This window comes from Salvia miltiorrhiza, unplaced genomic scaffold (genome assembly GCF_028751815.1).
Source record: "Salvia miltiorrhiza cultivar Shanhuang (shh) unplaced genomic scaffold, IMPLAD_Smil_shh fragScaff_scaffold_21, whole genome shotgun sequence".
Lineage (NCBI taxonomy): Eukaryota > Viridiplantae > Streptophyta > Magnoliopsida > Lamiales > Lamiaceae > Salvia > Salvia miltiorrhiza.
In genome coordinates this window covers 184,132-203,677 of record NW_026651446.1, presented here as the reverse complement: position 1 = coordinate 203,677, position 19,546 = coordinate 184,132, and the positions used below count along the sequence as shown (strand labels likewise).

At 42.3% G+C, this 19,546-nt stretch overlaps 1 protein-coding gene and 2 long non-coding RNA genes across 3 annotated transcripts; all 3 read left to right on the top strand.

Moving 5' to 3' along the window:
• Positions 1-4,489: 4,489 nt before the first annotated feature.
• Positions 4,490-5,666, top strand: LOC131002830 (uncharacterized). Its single transcript, XR_009094433.1, has 2 exons — positions 4,490-4,853; positions 5,374-5,666. It is a non-coding gene; the product is annotated as an uncharacterized LOC131002830 (long non-coding RNA).
• Positions 5,667-8,584: 2,918 nt separating this feature from the next.
• LOC131002804 (uncharacterized) lies at positions 8,585-9,462 on the top strand. Its single transcript, XM_057929270.1, has 2 exons — positions 8,585-8,630; positions 8,723-9,462. The coding sequence occupies exons 1-2, from the start codon at positions 8,585-8,587 to the stop codon at positions 9,460-9,462; spliced, it is 786 nt and encodes a 261-aa protein (XP_057785253.1).
• A 4,312-nt stretch (positions 9,463-13,774) lies between these two features.
• LOC131002824 (uncharacterized) lies at positions 13,775-18,567 on the top strand. Its single transcript, XR_009094430.1, has 3 exons — positions 13,775-17,065; positions 17,630-17,847; positions 18,445-18,567. It is a non-coding gene; the product is annotated as an uncharacterized LOC131002824 (long non-coding RNA).
• The last annotated feature ends 979 nt before the right edge of the window (positions 18,568-19,546 follow it).

Genomic DNA, 19,546 nt, shown 5'->3' with positions numbered 1-19,546 from the left:
CGAAGGTGAGATTTCAAATTTCGGGACGAAATTTTTTTAAGGGGGTAAGGATGTAACACCCCGTATTTTGAGAAGCTATTTATGCCCTAGCTCGTATTTAATTTGAGTTATTAAATAATAGCTAGAGGAATAATGCACGTGGGCGAATAAATGAGATAAGAATTATTTTTGAGAGCTAATAGGCCGCAAGATTATTTTCTCGGGCCTTATAAATCCTATTATGGAGAAGCCTATCTTCGCCCTATGTTTTAATTGAGATATCTATGTGATATTAATATTTTACGTGGTAGAATATTCACATATGATTTTTGATGCATTGTTGTTATGATATTATAATATCATAATTGAGATAAGTTTTTCCCACGCGTAAATAAATATATATTTCCGCGGGATATATTCCTACACACTAAAGTAGTGATGTAAAGTAGTCAAGCATATGTGTATGCATTTTTCTATCTCTCAATCTCTCTCAATCTCTCTCACTCTCGACTCTCTCTCAATCTCTCTCACTCTCTCTCACTCTCGACTCTCTCTCAATCTCTCTCACTCTCTCTCAATCTCTCTCACTCTCTCTCACTCTCGGTCTCTCCCTCTCTCCCTCCCCTCACGCACACTTCTCTCTCTCCCTCATTACTTCATTCCTCCCCATAAATGTTGCACACATGCAACATTAAAACCTAACTAAAATAGCTAACCTAGTTAGCCAACACAATCCCACCCTTTAAGCTCACACATCTCTCTCTCATATCTCTCACTCTCGGTTCTCTCTCCTCCCTCCTCCTCTCTTCTCCTTCTCTATTCACCTAATAGGATGACATATCCACCATTACTCCATCTTTGACTAACAAGATAGTGTAGTAAAGGAAGATCATGCATTAATAGCCAAGATCACACATGCACATGCAAGTCTCTCCCTCTCCCCCCCCTCATACTCGGCTCTCTCTCTTCTTTCTTCTCTCCTTCTCTCTTCTCACTCTCCTACACCATCAAGAGGATGACATCCTCACCATTTATCATCCATTTAATTCAAGATATGCATTAAGTGAAGCAATCACTCCATCACATCATCTCATCAAAGCTCATCAAAGCAAGCTCCCTTCTCTCCCTTTTTCTTCTCCTTCGGCAGCCCCCTCCCCTCTCACTCCACCTCACTTTTTCTTTCTTGTTTCACCATTTTTGGAAAGGATTAAGGAAGCCAAAAGTGTTCTAGCTACACACTAAAGCCTTCAAGGGTGCATCAATCTTAAGCACAAGCTCCAAGAGGCTTACGCATCATCCCCTACTCCACCTCCATTAATCTTGTTGGTAGCAACCTCAATTCTCCTCTCATGTTATATATATATTTTCCTTGATATATAAGCATGTATATTGATGTATATTGAAGCATGATAGTTCCCTCTCCACTCTAGTGATTCTCGAAATTTTTGATATAAGAAAGCATGATGAATTCTTTCAACTTTCCACTACCTTCATGTGCTCATACACCTCTCCATGTTAGATACATGAAAGGAAGAGATATGTTTCTTGAGAACCCTTGAAAGGGCTATGTGTTATGATTAGTAAAGCATGATAAGTTCTTAGAAAGAAAATGCATGAGAATGTTGGTGAAAGCATGAATCTATGATGATATGTGTAATATGTTAAATTCGACCATTTCGGGAAATTTCTTACGTTCTGTAACTGTTGAGTCGACGAGGTTTCCCTCGTCCAAAAATCTTCAAAATTTTATGGTGTGTACATATATGAGTCTTGTAAGCACTGGTAAAATTTCAAGTCATTTGGACTTGGTTTACTACCTTTTTAAAATAGAAAACTTTTACTGCGCATTTCCACCGGAAATTTTGAAGGGCAGTCTGTGGAGTCACACTTTTCAGTAACTTTAAAAAATATTCAGCCTCCCAACTTTTTATGGTAGAAAGATACAAGTGTTATACAGACTCATGTAAATGTTCAAAGCTTTTGGACAACGTTTGCTAATTTTTAAAAATCCTAGCTTCCAGTCGTGCTAAACTGCCGAATCTGGTAGACTGTGGGAAAACACCCATATCTCTTAAACCACTTGGAGTTTTTCAGTCTATTTTTTTTTAAACTAAACTAGACTCAAAGAGGTTTTCATCGGTATAAGTCTCGAATCCAGGAGATTCCTGAGTTAAAGCAGTTTATTCATTAAAGTCGAGACAGAACAGAATGTTAAACTGGAAGGTCCGAAAATTTTACTTTGATTTTGTGTTAAGAAATTTTTAAAGGGTTTTGGTGGAATTATACACCATGATATGGCATGAAAATGCTACTAGAAAGTTTTATAAATATTTTTCAAGGCTTATATGAATATTTGGGATTTTCCCCACAAGGAAAAAGATTTCAAGTTCATATAATGACTTTTAAGTCATTTGATTATTAAGATAAGTTATATGCATATTATGTGAAATAAGTGATTTTTGAATGCTATTTGCCTAGGATTAAGAGTCCTTTAATTGGATAAGATATCCGATTATTTTGGGAAGTCCAGTTGGGTAAATAGTGGAGAAGTTATAAGATGAGATTAAGCACATGATGAAAGTTTAAGCTTAAGTATGAGATATGAGTTAGATGAGATTCTAACTAGAGTTTATTTTGTCACATGGCAATCTAAACACGTGCGCCACTAAAGGTTCGAGTGACGGCCGGCGTTAGTACGACCCCGAGCGTTACGTCATCGACTCCTGAGACAGGTGGGCTTTATTCTAACTCTATTATGGCAAGCTACCATAATAAGGAGTTCAAATGCAAAGTATTATGAAAATAAAGCATGATGAAGCATTATTGATGAGTATTATGAAAATGAAGCATGTTGAAGCATTATTGATGCATATTATGAAAATTGTCATCTTGCCATATATATTATTGATGAGAATGAGATATGGTATGTTGCCTCTATGAAAGACATGATTATGATCATGATGCAAGATATCGGCCTTTGACTGATCTAGATGACAGTAAAGGTTTTGTGCGCAGAGGTGATCGTGAGCCGTCTCTAGTCGGCCGGTCACGGTGATTTGAAGGAGGCCTCCTTCTCTTCACCTAGTATATATATGTATATGAGTTCTCATAGTTGGCACATACCGTGAATATAATGTCTGCAGACTAATGATAGTATTATGATGATGCAAATGAGTTTATGACAGAAAAACGTGAACAGGTATTTTAAATCTCATGTAAATCCTGTTGATGCATTGAAAAGGGCAAGATTGACATATAGCTCTAAGAGCAAGATTTAAATTTATTTCCGGCATGTGTCCACTGAGTGCTTTTTGGTACTCAGCCCTGCATATATTTCTAAATGTGCAGGTCTGGCTTGGCGCGAGGATGGGTGAAGGCTGTTGGAATTGTCAGTTGACAGTGTCTTTCTATGTCTCATGCTTATCTTATTGCTTTGACTCTATAAGATATTATACTCCCTGCTATATGTCTTCACACATATAGTAATGCATCGCTGCACAACTCTGATGAACCTCTTATTTACATTACTGGTCTGTAATATCCCATAAGGGAAAATACTTCTCAAACCCTTGCTAAGTTTCAACTGCTTATTGTGTTTTATCCAAGCGAGTAATTTAATTTAGTCTTAAAGTCTTTCTTGAAAAAGAGTATAGTTGCAAATGCTTCCGCTAAAGCAAGACATAAATTCTATTTCTTTCACCATTTCTTTTATTAGTCGTACGATACTTGGTATACGCTATCACTGGCTATATCGGGCTGCGACAAATTTCGAGCATGAAATTGAAAAGGAATTTGTTAGATATGTTCGTTGAAGTGTTTTCTATGAGATTTGAATGGATGATGTAAGAAAAGAGTCGAGATTGAGTATTACGAGTATTTTGATGTATTTGAATGTTTTTAAGTGCTTTAAGTGCTTAAAATGAGTTTTGATGTGTTTGCTTAGTATAAATGTTGAGTTGAGCATGTTTGCTTGTGTGTATGTTTCGGAGTCGTTTTTCACGACCCACTGACCTACTGTTTTCGAGGGGTTCTTGATATCCAAACGCCCTGAAAATTTTATGGTAGGTATATTTGAGAGTCTTGAGCACACAGGTAAAATTTCATATCATTTGGACTTCTTTTGCTATTTTTATAAAATGTAAAACTAAAACTGCTACGTTCTGCCGAATTGTTCGGTGAGTAGCCAATAGAGTCATCGTTTCCAGTAGATTTCCTTAGCATTATGGAACCCACATTTTTATGGTTGAGACCTGAGTGTCTTAGCTAAGTACCCACAAAATTTCAGACCGTTTTGACAACGTTTACTATTTTTCAAAAATCAAACTTTTCGGTTGCTAAAAACTGCCGAATATGGTAGACTGTAGTAAAACAGTAATATCTCCTAAAATACTTGGAGTTTTTGATCCTACTTTTTTTTAAATGAAACTAGACTCGAAGAGGTTTCTTTTGGTATGAGTTACGACCCCAGGAGAGGTCTGTACAGAGTCTGGGGAGGTTTTAAAGTTGAGTCAGTGCAGAGTAAAGCTTGTTTTCGACTTGTCTATGTGTGTTTTAATATGCCTAAGTGTTTATACTTGTTTATGTGCTTGTTTGCTATAAGTTTGAGTCGAGTTGAGAGTTAAGTCGAAAATTGGACGTGTGAATCCTTAGAAGCCAAGTATACCTAGGGATTGAGTTTTAACGGGTAAATAGATGTTGAGTGAGAAGTTAGAGTAAAGAAGAGATTGGATTTAGAATTTGAGTTTCTGACTAAGGTTTGTTTTATCACATGAACCTTCGATGACGATGACGATGTGATGATGACATATGAAGGCCCGAGCGAGACGAAGAAGTAAGTTGCCTGATTTCTTTCCAGAATAAGCGAAGGACTTCAGGTGGGCAATATTTTGAGTATACAAATATTATCCGAGCTTTCTAAAATGATTTAATGATATAATGATGTTATGAGATTAACAAATGTTTTGAGATAAATGATATTTGAGAACTGTTTGACTTGCCAATTTTTGATGTTGAACCTGTATGTTACCCTCTACTGATGAGACGAATTCGGTCCTGCCACAAGCGGGATTTTGTGCACAGAGGTGACTGCGAGCCGTCTTCGGGTCGGCCGGTCACGGTACTTGAGAGGGAGGCCTACTTCTCAGTACCTTTGATAATGATGAGTTGTAGATGTGGTACATGCATGATGAGTACTTTGATAGCGCTATCGTTTATTTATGATGTTGATTATGAAAACTGCATGCACAGATTCTTTTTAATGCTAATTTATTTCTGTGTGTTGCTGAGATGTGGCAAGTTCCAAACCTATAGCTCTAAGAGCATCTTTCTTGTTTTTCGGCATTTGCCCACTGAGTATTATGTACTCACGCCCTGCATATATTTCTAAATGTGCAGGCTAAGCTGGGAGTGAGATTGGACTGGTGCTGATGGGGGAGAGTTTCAAATGATGTAAATTAAATTACTATTTTGCCTCTATGATAATAGAGTCTTGATGTTTGAATTACTTAGTTTCTTTTGAGATCAAGCAATACACTCACGGTTATGTGTCTTCATACATATAATCGGTTCGCCTTTTGCTGCGATACTCTGCAAATTATGCTTCCTTATGAAAAATGAACTATACGCGTTTTGTTTTTGTTCGTGAAATTCCTAATAATTAAAAAGTTATGACAATGTTGACGATTTTACCCTTGGGCTAGTTTTATGAAGTTTTTCCTTAGCATGCTTTTACGTGAGCTTCCGCATGACGTTCACCTAGTTCTTCTTATCTTTTATTCTTTAAAAATAGTCGTATCGATACTCGTACCCCACTATTACTAGTGTCGGGTTTTCGGGCTGCGACAGCCTTAAACTCTTGCGTTCAACCTTGATTCGGAAAAGAAATAACGTAAGGTCTTAGTCCGAGAAAATTCTAAAATAAATGAGGATGCGTAATGTAATTATGCATGGCTCATATTCCTTTTTATTAACCAATTAACCCAACTAGGTTCCATCCCATGAAGTCAAGTAATTAACTACATTGATTTGTTCTCATAGGGTGTTCTAAACTGTTAGTAAAACATAATAGTCTCCCTTCGTGAGCAAGGGAAAGGAAATAATAAAGATTTAAACACCCTAAGTTCTCTTCTCTCTCTCTCTCTCTCTCTCTCTCTCTCTCTGCTCTGCTTCTTCGCTTTCTGCTCTGGAGGTCAGCTCTGGCCTCTAAGTCAGCTCTGGCTGAGTTAGCTCTGTGGCGAAGTGATTCCTCTGGCGAGGTGATTCCTCTGGCCATTCCTCTGGCGAGGTGATTCCTCTGGCGATTCCTCTGGCCATTCCTCTGGCGAGGTGATTCCTCTGGCGAGGTGATTCCTCTGGTGAGGTGATTCCTCTGGCCATTCCTCTGGCGAGGCGATTTCGCTGGACTGGACGACTCGGCCCCGCTGGCCTCATCCCCGCTGGCCTCGTCCCCGCTGGACTCGTCCTTATCTCGCCTCGATTCTCACTCGTATACAGACCTTAATCTCTACCTATGTGACTTGTGAGCATGCTGTGATTATTTACGTCCGTCTACGTTTAAAGCTAAAGTTCTCGTCGTTCATCGAGGTTCAAGTTGTATGTTCCACTAAAACGTGACTTAACATGCTTTTTGTTTATTCGTTTGCAGCCCATAAAACATGATTTCTGCTAGCGTGATGCATGTCGATTGGAGTAGCAACAGAGGTCGAAGGTTACCTTGATATCTCGCGTGCTTTGGTTTGGTAAAGAACGATGGTTTCTCTCTCGCTTTTCGAGCGTCGAGGTGCAAACTTGTTCAAGGCGGTAGTAAGAATCTCGCTCTACTCCCCTTCGTGAGCAAGGCGTCGAGAGAGATGAAACTTCTTGCTGTCGTCGCTGAAGATCCTAAGTGTTGGAAGGTGAAAGGGGTAGCTCAAGGGTTGAAGAGTGAATTTATACTGGGAGCTCGGCTGGTGTGCACTTGAGTGCCGAAGGGAGGGCATAGGTTGGTACTGCATGGCGTGAGGCCTTTCGATTGCCCGGTCAATGGGAAGAGTTGCTGCTGCAGTCTTAATGTGAGGCCTTTCAGCTGCCCAGCCAATGAGAGGAGAGCTGTTGCTACAGTCTTGACGTGGGAGGCCTTTCGGCTGCCCAACCAATGGCTATTGCTGCAGCACCTTATCCACCTTTTCTTTTCTCCCTTTTTTTCTTTCTTTTCCTTACTTGTGGCGTTGGCAGATGGCGGATAGGGTGGCGTGGGCGGTGATGTGATCTATCTAATAAAAAAAATCCTTTAGTGTTGCTCTCTCTCGGTATTAGAAATACTGGTTTCGCGTTTCTGATAAAATCGATACTTGCTAAATTAAATCCGTAGATTTAATTCGTTCGTCATCTTAATACTCAAATTAAATCCGTAGATTTAATTAGCTTCAAAGTCGGAAATAATTCACGACTTAGTAACATCATGAAATAAACTCCATCTTGATAAATAACACAACTTTGCTAAGTTGGTTATAACTGAGTACTAATAGTTCATCGACTCAAAGATTCTCGTCGCGGTCTTAAACACGCGACGGTAAAAGAAATGCATACTGCTAGTTTAGTGACTCTGTCTCCAAAATACGTAATTCAGATACATAGCTGAAAACATAAGGTGCTTAATTTTCTGGTAGATAGATAACTAAACACGAAATACTGAAATTAAATACTGCTAAAAGAGCGGGTTGTCACATAGCTGGAGAATTCGTCCAGCAGAGAAATAGCGCCCCCAGCGCTGTATTTTTTGTATTTAAATACAGCTGTCTGCTCTCAGGAAACACACAAAAAAATTAGGGTTTTGAGAGCAGGTGAGCGGCGCTAGCGTGCAGGACTGAATTCTCTCTTGGGACTTTCATAGCTCGTTGTCCATCCAACGGTGAAAGTTGAGCGGGATACAGTTCAGAAGGTCAGAGCTAGAGTCGTTCAACTCGATCATCGACAGCCTTTGCATACAGTTTTCAAGTAAGTAATTCTAACTCCTATGTGCAGCACTTAAATTCATAGGAGCGTGTTAGGAATTAATCGTTGTATGGAAAATTAAGATATCCAAGAAACGATCTCGTTGAGGCCAATAATCCTTCACAGACGCCCGGAACAACCGAGACAAACGTCACAGGTGCCCTCACCCAGGCCAACCTAGCGACTGGGGGAATGGACCAGTTTATCCCGATAGGCCAGACCGATATCGCCCATGGGCATGTAGTGCCAACACGACCACACGAAGATGCTCTCATGCGTGACGCCCCAACGGGTCAACCGGACGGACCAAGGCGAGCAGTTCTAATCGGTCAGAATTGCAGCACGCAAGATCAACCACCTTCTGGCGATTAGGGCCGACGTGGCATGCTCAGCACCCACCAGAACTTGGATCCCACCTTGGCTAGAAGGTTGGCGGATATGAAGGCCATCATTCAACGAATCCCAGGAGTTCCGGCTCCGATAAAGAAAAGTGCAGAGAGTTGTTACGCCGACTCTCCTTTCGTGGATTAGATAGCTTTGGTGGAGATGCCCAGGAAATTCAGCTTTCCACACATGAAGATGTTTGACGGCGCATCTAACCCAGACGACCATATAGCTCAGTACCAGTCAAAGAATGTTCACTGTTGCTATTCCTCGTGACATGAGGGAGGCGTGCATGTGTAAGGGGTTCGGTCTAGCCTAATAGGACCGGCCCTCCAGTGGTATACGAATCTTCCTAATAATTTAATTAGTTCTTTTGCTCAACTAACAGATGTTTTTGTTCAACAGTATGCAAGCAGCAGGAAATTAGAAAAAAGCTCAGAAGATTTGTACGCTATTGTCCAAAGGCATGGCGAACCTATTCGGGACTACATCAGACGTTTCAACAAAGCGAAAGTATCAATCACCAACTGCAGCGAACAAACCGCTGTCACGGCCTTCCGTAAGGGCCTTCTGCTAGGATCAGATTTGTACAAGACCCTTACCAAGTATTCATGCAAGACCATGGAAGACGTGTTGATCCAGGCTTGGGCTCAAACTAAATGGGAGGAGGACCAGTACAACATGCAGAGAGTCTTTCCGCTAGAGAGACCTAAAAGAGACTATAGGGTCGACAGAAGGTCTGGTCATGACAATCGTGATAGACGAGCTGAGCCCTACACGCCATCTCATAGAGGAAACAAAGGGAGAAGATATTACTATCAAACACTAAATATGCACCCGCGTGAAAGAGCGAAACTCCCAAAATACCTTTTGTCCATTTCACCCGTGGAGGCTGTAACAGCTTTGATGAACCTTGGCGATAAGGTCAGTTGGTCGGAGAAAATGAGAGCTCCACCCGACCAAAGAGACAGATCAAAATGGTTTGACTTCCATAATGACCACGGTCACCGCACAGATGAATGCATCACGCTCAGATTGAAGGTGGCAAACTTATTGAAAAAAGGGCACCTCACCGATCATTTGATCGACAAAGGCAGACAGACCCTGCAACAGGCGAGGGAAAGATAAGAAAAGCACAGGGACGATGCCCCGCCAGGCCCACCACATCATAAGAGAACTATGAACGTGATATCCGGAGGTTTCGAAGTCAGCGGAGTCACTCACTCAGCCGCCAAGAGGCACACCAGACAGGCTAGATCAAGCAAATCAGGAGTTCCGCCTTCAGACAAAGCGGGACCAACAGATCCAACTCTTACAATCAGTTTTGCAACATCCGAATCAGACAAGCTTCTACACCCTCATCATGATGCTTTAGTTATTTCCATTTATATCGCTAACTGTCTAACTAAGAGTGTGCTAATAGACAATAGTAGCTCTGCCAATATTCTATTTGACAGTGCATACAGGGAGATGGGTTTGGACGAGTCCAAACTAATCAAGAAGGTTGCCGTGCTCGTTGGCTTCAGTGGTGAGAGCACGACTACTGTAGGGGAGATCGATCTTCCCGTCTACAGTAGAAGGAGTCAACCTATCCACTAGGTTTCTCGTGGTAGACGCCCCGTCTGCATACAACATCATCCTAGGCCGTCCATGGATCCACGAAATGGAGGCAGTAACATCCACCTATCATCAAGTCATACGATTCCCAACCAAGTGGGGAATTAAGGAGATCAAGGGAGAGCAGAAGGACTCCAGGGCGTGCTATCAAACCACTATGAAAGCAAAAAGCCTGACCTTATAGCAATTACAAGAAGAAGCTCCGTCTTGTTCGAAGATGAATAAAGAGTGTACGACGAATCAATCAATTACACCAGGAAGGACACCTGAGTCACTCAACCATGTTCGTCAAACGAAGCCCATGGGTGAACGGAAACACCCGAATGATACTCTGCAGTACACTCACGACATGAATCAGTAGACAGAGCACTATAATCGAGCTGCACGAATGAAGAGACCATGCAGCTTGATCGAGGAGGAGATGGTGGAGATAAACGAAGTTCAAATTAATATGAGCTTTCCAGACCACAAAGTCCGGATTGGAGCACAACTCGAACCAGAGCTCAGAGAAAAGCTTATCAACTTCCTATCTGATTATTACGATTGTTTCACTTGGTCCCATGAGGACATGACAGGGATTGACCCTAATATTATTGTTCACAGGTTGCAGGTCACCCCGGATTACCCGCCAAGGAAGCAAAAATGGAGAAAGTTTGCGCCAGAAAGGAATCAAATAGTGAATGATGAAGTCACGAAGCTCCTCAAGAATGGACTTATCCGGGAGGTCCACTATCCTAAATGGCTCGCAAACGTGGTGGTAGTCAAGAAAAAGAATGATAAGTGGCGGGTATGCATTGATTTCACTGACCTCAATAAGGCATGCCTGAAAGACTCGTTCCCACTGCCACACATCGACATGCTAGTGGATGCGACAGCAGGCCATGAACTGATGAGTTTCATGGACGCATATTCAGGATACTATCAAATCCGGATGCACCCTGATGATGAGGAGAAGACGGCCTTCATGACCAGCGTAGCATTATATTGCTACAAGTATATGCCATTCGGATTGAAGAATGCAGGAGCAACCTATCAGCGCCTGGTCAATCGGATGTTTGCGAGTTCGCTGGGGCAAACAATGGAAGTCTACATCGACGACATGTTGGTCAAGTCCATCCACGCGAAGGACCACATTGATCACTTGAGGGAGACATTTGAAATTCTTAGAAAATACAATATGAAGATAAATCCTACTAAATGTTTTTTTGGTGTCAATGCAGGAAATTTCTTAGGTTACATGGTTACTCAGCGGGGAATAGAGGCAAACCCGGCTCAGATTGAGTCAATCCAGGGAATCCCTTCCCCGACTTGCGTAAAGGACGTCCAGAAACTGACAGGAAGGATAGCCGCATTAAGCCGCTTTATTTCAAGATCATCCGAAAAATGCCACCTCTTCTTTAACACCTTGAGGAAGTCAAGAACGTTTGAATGGACAGAAGAATGTGAGGAAGCGCTAAAGCAGCTCAAGCAATACTTGACTAGCCCGCCCTTACTCACAAAACTGAAAGACCACGAGACTTTGTTGGTCTATCTAGTCGTCTCCGATACAGCCGTCAGTGCCGTGTTGGTCAGAGAGGAAGATGGAAAGCAGTCACCAATCTACTATATGAGCAAATCACTACTTGATGCAGAGACCCGATACAGCCAGCTAGAGAAGTTGTCCCTCGCATTGGTCCATGCAGCAAGGAAGTTACTGTTGGATTTGTATACAGAAAGCAAGAACTTTATGCTTGTATACAATGATTCCTGTTATTCACTTTTCTTATCTCCTATCTGATTGTGTTCATGATTGCATATGTATGTTCTTTATCTCTGTATAAGTAGATTATATGGTGTGTTGTAGATCACAGAAGACCATATAATTGGAATAACCTTAAGAGATATAATATGATCACAGCCGAAATAACTCAAGGACAAGTTATTGGTTTAGGCTGCAGTATAGATGGAAGTAGTTTGTCTTGGCTACTTGTCTATACTGGTACGTCATTACGTATTGATAGGACCAACAGTTGAGATGTATTCTTCTATCTGACTTAAGTGAAGAATCAAGATCTCGGTGACTCATAAATCTTAATACTAATAAGTATTCAGATATATATGTTAATTCGTATATCACTTTGACTTACTATGGGCGAGAGTTAAATACTAACTCGAGTACTCTGTATCTTGGGTGATAGCGGTTAATATATGATATTTGATTATCTGTATTAGTACCCGTATCCGGTATAGGATAATGACATCCCCTTAAGGAGCTCAATAAGGTTTATTGCGCTAAACCCTGCAGGTTGATTAAGTTCAGGCGTAATAATAAAGATTGAGTGGTACTGCTTAAGGAATTATTAAGAGATTAATTAATTTAAGCTGTCAGAGCTCTAATTAATTAATGGATGTCGGATATTTTAAATACGGAGATTTAATAAGTCTAAATACAAGCCCCGACTCATCACCGGCAATAAAGGGGTAAGTCAGTATCGGTTCTCTAGTGGAATGAACTGATATTTATAAATTAATTATGGTCTGGGCTGACCATAGATAAATTAATTTATTTGAGGCCCATCTTTATTCCTCGTATCTGGTCCCTGGGCTGGCCCAATGTCTCCTAGCCCAAGTAGGGCAGAAGTCGCCTAGTCACAAAGATTGCAGCGCCCCATACGTATTTAATTATCTATTAAATACAGCTGTCAGCTCTCAGGAAAATACACTGATCAAAAAATTAGGGTTTTGAGAGCAGAGAGGGGGCGCAGAAAACGTGATTGGCTTTTCTGTCTTGGGAGTTCTCATAGCTCGTTGTCCATCCAACGTTGGGAATTGAGCGGGATACAGTCGAGAAGATCAGAGCTGGAGTCTGAATCATTCGACGCGATCATCAACCATCTGTGCATCCGATTCTCAAGTAAGTTTTCCTAACACCTGTGTGCAGCTGTTAAATTCATAGGAGCATGTTAGGAATTAATCGTTGTATGATGAATTAATAATAATCCAAGAAACGATCATCGGGCAATCGAGTATTAATTCAATTTAATATTCCTTCAGTTACGTCCGTACTTCCAGTGTCATTCGATCATAGTCGCTACCACATATCCCTTAAAGGCCATACTCCGTAAGCCAGAACTATCCGGTCGACTGACAAAGTGGGCAGTGGAGTTGAGTGAATACGACATCACATTCAAGCCACGAACCGCACTTAAATCTCAGGTATTAGCCGATTTTGTTGTTGATTTTGCACCTAACCTTACTATACAGGCCGACAAAGAGTTATGCTGTCTGACGGAAGAACCCGATCAAACTGGAATTTGGAAACTATATGTTGATGGATCCAGCAACGTGCGGAGAAGTGGACTTGGAGTCGTCCTTTCATCACCAAGAGGAGACATCATTGAGCGATCAATCCGATGTGAATTCAAAGCAACCAACAACGAGGCTGAGTACGAATCCATGTGATGAGGACTATAATTCCCATCAGCGCTGTGCTTAGCAATCTAAGCCTATTTTACCTTATTATTACTATTATTATTATTATTATAGAAACTAACAGCGCAGGTACGATCGGATATCTTAGATAAAAGAGTAAGAAATCCACCTAAGTAGATGGAGTGAAGAATGATTGCACACAGAAACCTTCCCACGCAGCCAAGGTGCCTTCCTGCGCAGCCAAGTAGCTTTCCCGTGCAGCCGTGCAGCCAAACCAGAGCAGCGCAGCCGAGCTGCACAGCCAGACCAGAGCAGCGCAGACCAAACCAGAGCAGCACAGCCGGACCAGAGCAGAGCAGCGCAGACCAAAGCAGCGCGGCAGTGCTGCGCAGTCAGAGCAGCGCCACCAAAGTGTCTTTCCTGCGCAGCTACGTATGATAGTTCAACTTCGGGAATAAGACCATTGTACTGAGTTTTGGGCCCAATTGACTAGATGAGTGGGCTTTTAGAATTAGGGTTTGCTCACAAACTATAAATAGCACATCTATTGGAAAACTAGGGAATGAACTCATTCAAGCAACACACTTGTAATATGTAACTCTCTCTCAAAGTATAGTGAAACCAACGAAGAACCTCTCGTGGACGTAGGTCTTGATGGCCGAACCACGTAAATCCGTGTGTCATTTATCGCTTTCTAATTTCTAGTTTAGGTGTTGGTGATTCCGTGCTTCACCAACTGGCGCCGTCTGTGGGAAAATCGAGCTAAGGCGTGAGATTCATTGTTTTTCGGGTACCGTTCATCGATGGATTACTGTTCATGGCAGCTGGATTACTGTTCATCGGAAAAAAGGGGGAAAATTGGGAAATTAAGATTATTGTTCATCATTTGTCATGGTTACTGTTCATAACAAGAAAAAACGTGGAAGGATTCCCAGATCTGTGGGGGGCCGTCTCTAATCCGGTGGAATTCTGTTATTTCCGATACGGGAACAACGGTTCTTCTCTTTTTGGGCATCGTCCTCCAAATTTTCAGACCTGGAACTCCTGAGTTTATCGTGAATCTGGTCGATTCCCTCCACCGAGAATGAATCTCAGCCAGCGGATCGCCACTCCTCCGTAGCCAGCGAATCGCCATTCGTCCGCAGTCGGGGAATTGCCGCCCTCCTCCGGCCGGGCATGGGAGATGCTCTCCATAGCGGTCGAGGATCTGTTGCCCGATCTCGCCACCGCCGATTCAGTCATTCTCTTCGAATCGGGACAAAGCGCTGCCGTTCAGGCCTCCGTGAAAGCACGGGACCGCGCGCCGCTACCGCGCACGAACCACACATCACCACCGCGCAGACACCGTTGCCGCACAAAAGTCACCACCGCCGCGCCGAGCTCTCATCCTCTGAGCCGATCATTAGCTCGTGGACCAGGGGCAGAGGGGAAAACCCCCAATTTTTTCTTAAATAAATATGCATTTTCCAGCGATTTCGAACAAATAATGGCAAATCCTGATGATTCTTCGTGTTTTCTTGTGTTTTCCCAGCAAATCACTGGTGGAGATTCAATTTGCGGGGATCATTACCCGCTTCATCGGCGTTTGAGGGCTGCAAGATCTACGCCTTTTGAGAATTAAGGGAATCGCCGAAATCCGGTGCTCTGTCGCCGTTTCAGAAGAACAACAATCCAGTTCAAGAAATGGCGTACTCAGCCACAATCAAGGAATTTTCAGAAAACAAATCACCCGTAAATTTTGGCAATCAAACTCCGGCAAGCACCGCCACCTTCTCTGAACTCCATGCGAGAAATTCCCCCCAAATTCGTCCTGTTTCCGGCTTCGACGAACAGCTATCCTACCAGAACCCCGCACCGTCATTCTCTGCCAAGATATGGCAAACAACGTCGCCGCTATGATTTGCCTGCCTGAACTCCAACAACTTGCAGCCCGCCTCCGCCTATACCACTGTCGCCGTGTAGGAGCCGCGCACGACGGGCACTTCTCTGCTCTGACGGGCGGGCACTCCTCTGCCACAGCGGGAACTTCACTCCTCTGCCACAGCGGGAACTTCATTTCTCTGCCAGCGGGAACTTCTCTTCTCTGACGGGCGGAAACTTCTCTGCTCTGACGGGCGGGCACTCCTCTGCCACAGCGGGAACTTCATTTCTCTGCCACAGCGGGAACTCCTCTGCTCAGAGCAGCCCTCAATCAGCTATTCAGGGACGCCGTTCAATTTGGTAAAGATTCAGATCAGGAACGAACATTGCGAAGCTAAGTTTCTCATCTCTTTTCGCTGTGATTGATTTTCTGATGAGTCAATTGCTTGTCTTCTATTGATTATTTAGTCGATTGTTGATTTAATCGATGGGAGATTGAACATTAGGCGGTTATTCTAAAGGTTTCGTTCTTGAAATTTTGCTTGATGCTCAACCTTTCTATGCTTTGATGGGGGGTCTGGATTTGACAGCAGAAATTTAATCTCTTTTTTTAATCAGTTAGGGATATATGAAAATCAAAGATGTATATGCGATTATTCTCTTATTGCAGTTGCTCTTTCTTTGGAAAATGCTTATATGTGGGCATATGAAATGCGATTATTGATGTTTTTCTCATGAATTAAACTATTCCTTGTCTCATAAGAAAACTTCTTTTTGTGAATGCCTATTGGTGTGGAGTAAGGGCTCTGTTGAAATACGAAAAGAATTTCAATGTGTATTCTGATGTTGGTCTAAAGATTGAGGATATTTTGATATTTGGATATTCTTTGGTATTTTAATATCATTAGCTTAGATTTATTGCTGTTTTGAATTATGGAATTGAACATTACAATTGTTGGGATAGGACCGTGGAGATATATGTCTTTATGTGCATAAACGAGTTATTATGGGGCATTTAAATTAACTCCTTATAATTTGGTTTTGATGTTCGTGGGGCCTTATCTGAATTTTGGTGATTGAATTTGAGTTTATTGGTTGGTTATGATGATTTACATCTTGCGATAGTACTATGATTTTGCTTTGGTTTTGGGATTGATTTTGTGGGATTAGGACCATCAAGACTAATCAATTACTCTAATGTTTTAGAACACAGGAAGTACATGAATTATAATAAATTATTCCAACACCTGAGTCTTAGGAAGCTCGCCTGCTATTACGGAGTAATTTCTTATTTTCAGGGCATGAAGTTCTTGGGGTATCAAGCTCGCTGCAGCGCTGATGCAACGTCAGGAGGGAGAGGGTACTTTATCTGCGCTAAGACAGTGCGCTGATGCAGAGCAAGGAGGGAGAAGGGTAGTTCATCAGCTCGCCGAAGCAGCGCAGGGAGGGAGAGGGTAGTTCATTTCGCTTGCAGCGCTGCATCAAAAATATTGCATTGTTTTTAGGGAATTTTTGGATCCGAAGGGCAACGTAGCTGCTTTGGGTGAACGGGCCTGCGCAGGACTTTTTTTTGACGCTAGGGGATTTCAGCCCCGCACAGGGTTCTCTCAACACAACGGGATTCCAGCTCTGCCGTTTCAAAAATCCTGATATTTCAGGATTAATTTTGCTTTAATTGGGGATTGCATCTGCTGATTTTGGGGTTATCCATGTCTCGTTTTTTAGACTGACTTTGCTCTACTTTTCTTTACAAATTCAGGGCTGCGCAGGGCATTTCTCGTGGAGGGAGCGCAACGTTTTTCAGGGAATCTATTGGAAATGCTGTCTTCTTTAACACTCATGAGTATGTGCGCTATTACATGCATAAACCACTCAGCCTTCAATTGGGTAAGGGTCGGGGTTTCGAGCAGCGCAGGTTGGAAGATACACAGAAGGGCAGCGCAGCTGCCTTGAGTAAATGGCAGCATGGATTAAACCAATTGCCGCGTTTAGAGTCACCCTATCAATCTATCATAATGATGAATAATTTTTTACTGATTTTGGGGTTGATTTTTTCGTTCAAATATATTGATATTATTCGTTGAATATGCCATTTGAATTTCAATAACTGAATTTGGGATTGTGCCAATATCTCTTACCTTATTTGGGTACTTAGTAAGTTGATGAAATCGTGAATTTTTAACTTGGGATTCAATTGAATTTGCAGCGCATTTTCTTGTGAAAATGGATCATGGTTGGGGTAAATGAAATGTAATTGTTGTTATTGCTGATATCTTGTTGTGGTGGAATTCAACTCTTAAATCTGGACAGGACCAAACGAATGATGATTTAAAATTTATTTCTTATTCATATGAGAATATGCTATAAAGTTGAAAACTAATTGTGATTGTTCGTTGATGAATGCGAGGATCATGCGAAGAAAGATACAACAGCAAAGGAAAAGGAGGAATTAGTGGAATAGCAAGATGAAGTAAAATTATTAAGCTGCGCAGGAATGAAAGCAAGAAGAGTTACTAAAGTTGCGCTGCATAATTTTCTAAGCGGTGCTTTGGGATATCTAAGCTGGTCTTCAACACAGGAACTCTACATCCCAGCACAGAATGTCTAAGCCGTAATGTAACAAAGGTAACTCACTAACTAGTGGTGATCCAGGTACTTCGCAGAACTGAAATTTCTCACTACATGATCTTAAGGTGTCTTATCGAAGCATGTAAGTATGAATGAAACGTGATGTTAAGTTACTCCACCAAAGCATGTAAGTATGAAACATGATCTTAGAACATTTTATCGAAGCATGAAAGCATGATTAGGATTTGGGAAATGTTATACTTTACCACTTGAGAAAAATCACGATTTATATTATCTCTTGAAGGGATTTGGGAATTTGATATTATGTCTTGGAAGTTGCACACCTTCTGCATATGTGCCTAGGTCTAAAATATGAATTGACTAAGTATACGAAGCTGCACACCTTCTGCATACGTGCTAGGGCTTGGAACATAATTTGGGTAACATACTTTGGGACCATAGATTCATACTAGCCCTGTCGCTAGCATCACAAGTAGGAACACCAATCACAAGCATACACATAACATGTTTATTTTAATCATGCACATGTTACTGAGAGGGAGGGAGTAGGGTATATGTTGCCATCTGTATTTTTCTTGAAAATTTACAGCACATCAGTAATGGTTAACAATGCTGGAAAACCTGCTTCGGCAGAAAATGAGCTTTAGTGGCAATTCAGCCACGCTTCGGAGGGGAAAGCCTCAAGTAGAATTTGGGTCTTCTCAGTGTAGTCAGGATATTTATCTCAGCTACCTCTGCGCAGTTATCTCAGCGCAGCTATCTCAGTTATCTTAGCTACCTCAGGGCAGCTACCTCAGCGCAGCTATCTCAGCACAGTCAGGGCAGCTATCTCAGCACAGTCAGGGCAGCTATCTAGTTATCTCAGCTATCTCAGAGCAGCTATCTAGTTATCTCAGCTACCTCAGCGCAGCTATCTCAGCTACCTCAGCGCAGCTATCTCAGCGCAGTCAGGACATTTATCTCAGCGCAGCTATCTCAGTTATCTCAGTAGTTTTCAGCGCAGAATGTCCGAGCCGTTGTCAGTTCAGAATGTCTATGCTCCGCGCAGGAACCTCGTAAGCCGCGAAAGTTAGACAGGGTTCTTTGATTGTCTATGCTCCACGCAGGAATATCGTAAGCCGCAAAAGTTAGACAGGGGTGTACCATCTTAAGGGCCGCGTTGCGGAAGTGTAATCTTAAGGGCCGCGTTGCGGAAGTGTACCATCTTAAGGGCCGCGTTGCGGAAGTGTACCATCTTAAGGGCCACGTTGCGAAAGTGTGCCATCTTAAGGGCCGCGTTGCGGAAGTGTAATCTTAAGGGCCGCGTTGCGGAAGTGTACCATCTTAAGGGCTGCGTTGCGGAAGTGTAATCTTAAGGGCCGCGTTGCGGAAGTGTATCATCTTTGTCAGTGCAGGTAGTGCAGCGCAGTCAGCGCGGGGTTGTCAGCGCAGTCGATGTAGCGCAGTCAGCGCGAGGTTGTCAACGCAGATCACTTGAGCCTTCCCAGCACAGGTTATCTAAGCCCTTATTATCTTTAATGATGTTCGACGAATCAAAAGGAATAATTGCTATCTCTTTTATCTCAGCTTATTTCCAGCATTGAAATACTTTGTCTTTATCATTTTTGCAAAGATTGACAGTTCTTGTCTAATAAGTCGCAGGGAATCGTGTATGCTTAATTGACACGGGAGAGCAGCACAACGCTGACTTCACACCACACACCACTAGTTGAACAAAGAGAACGCTGTTCAACTA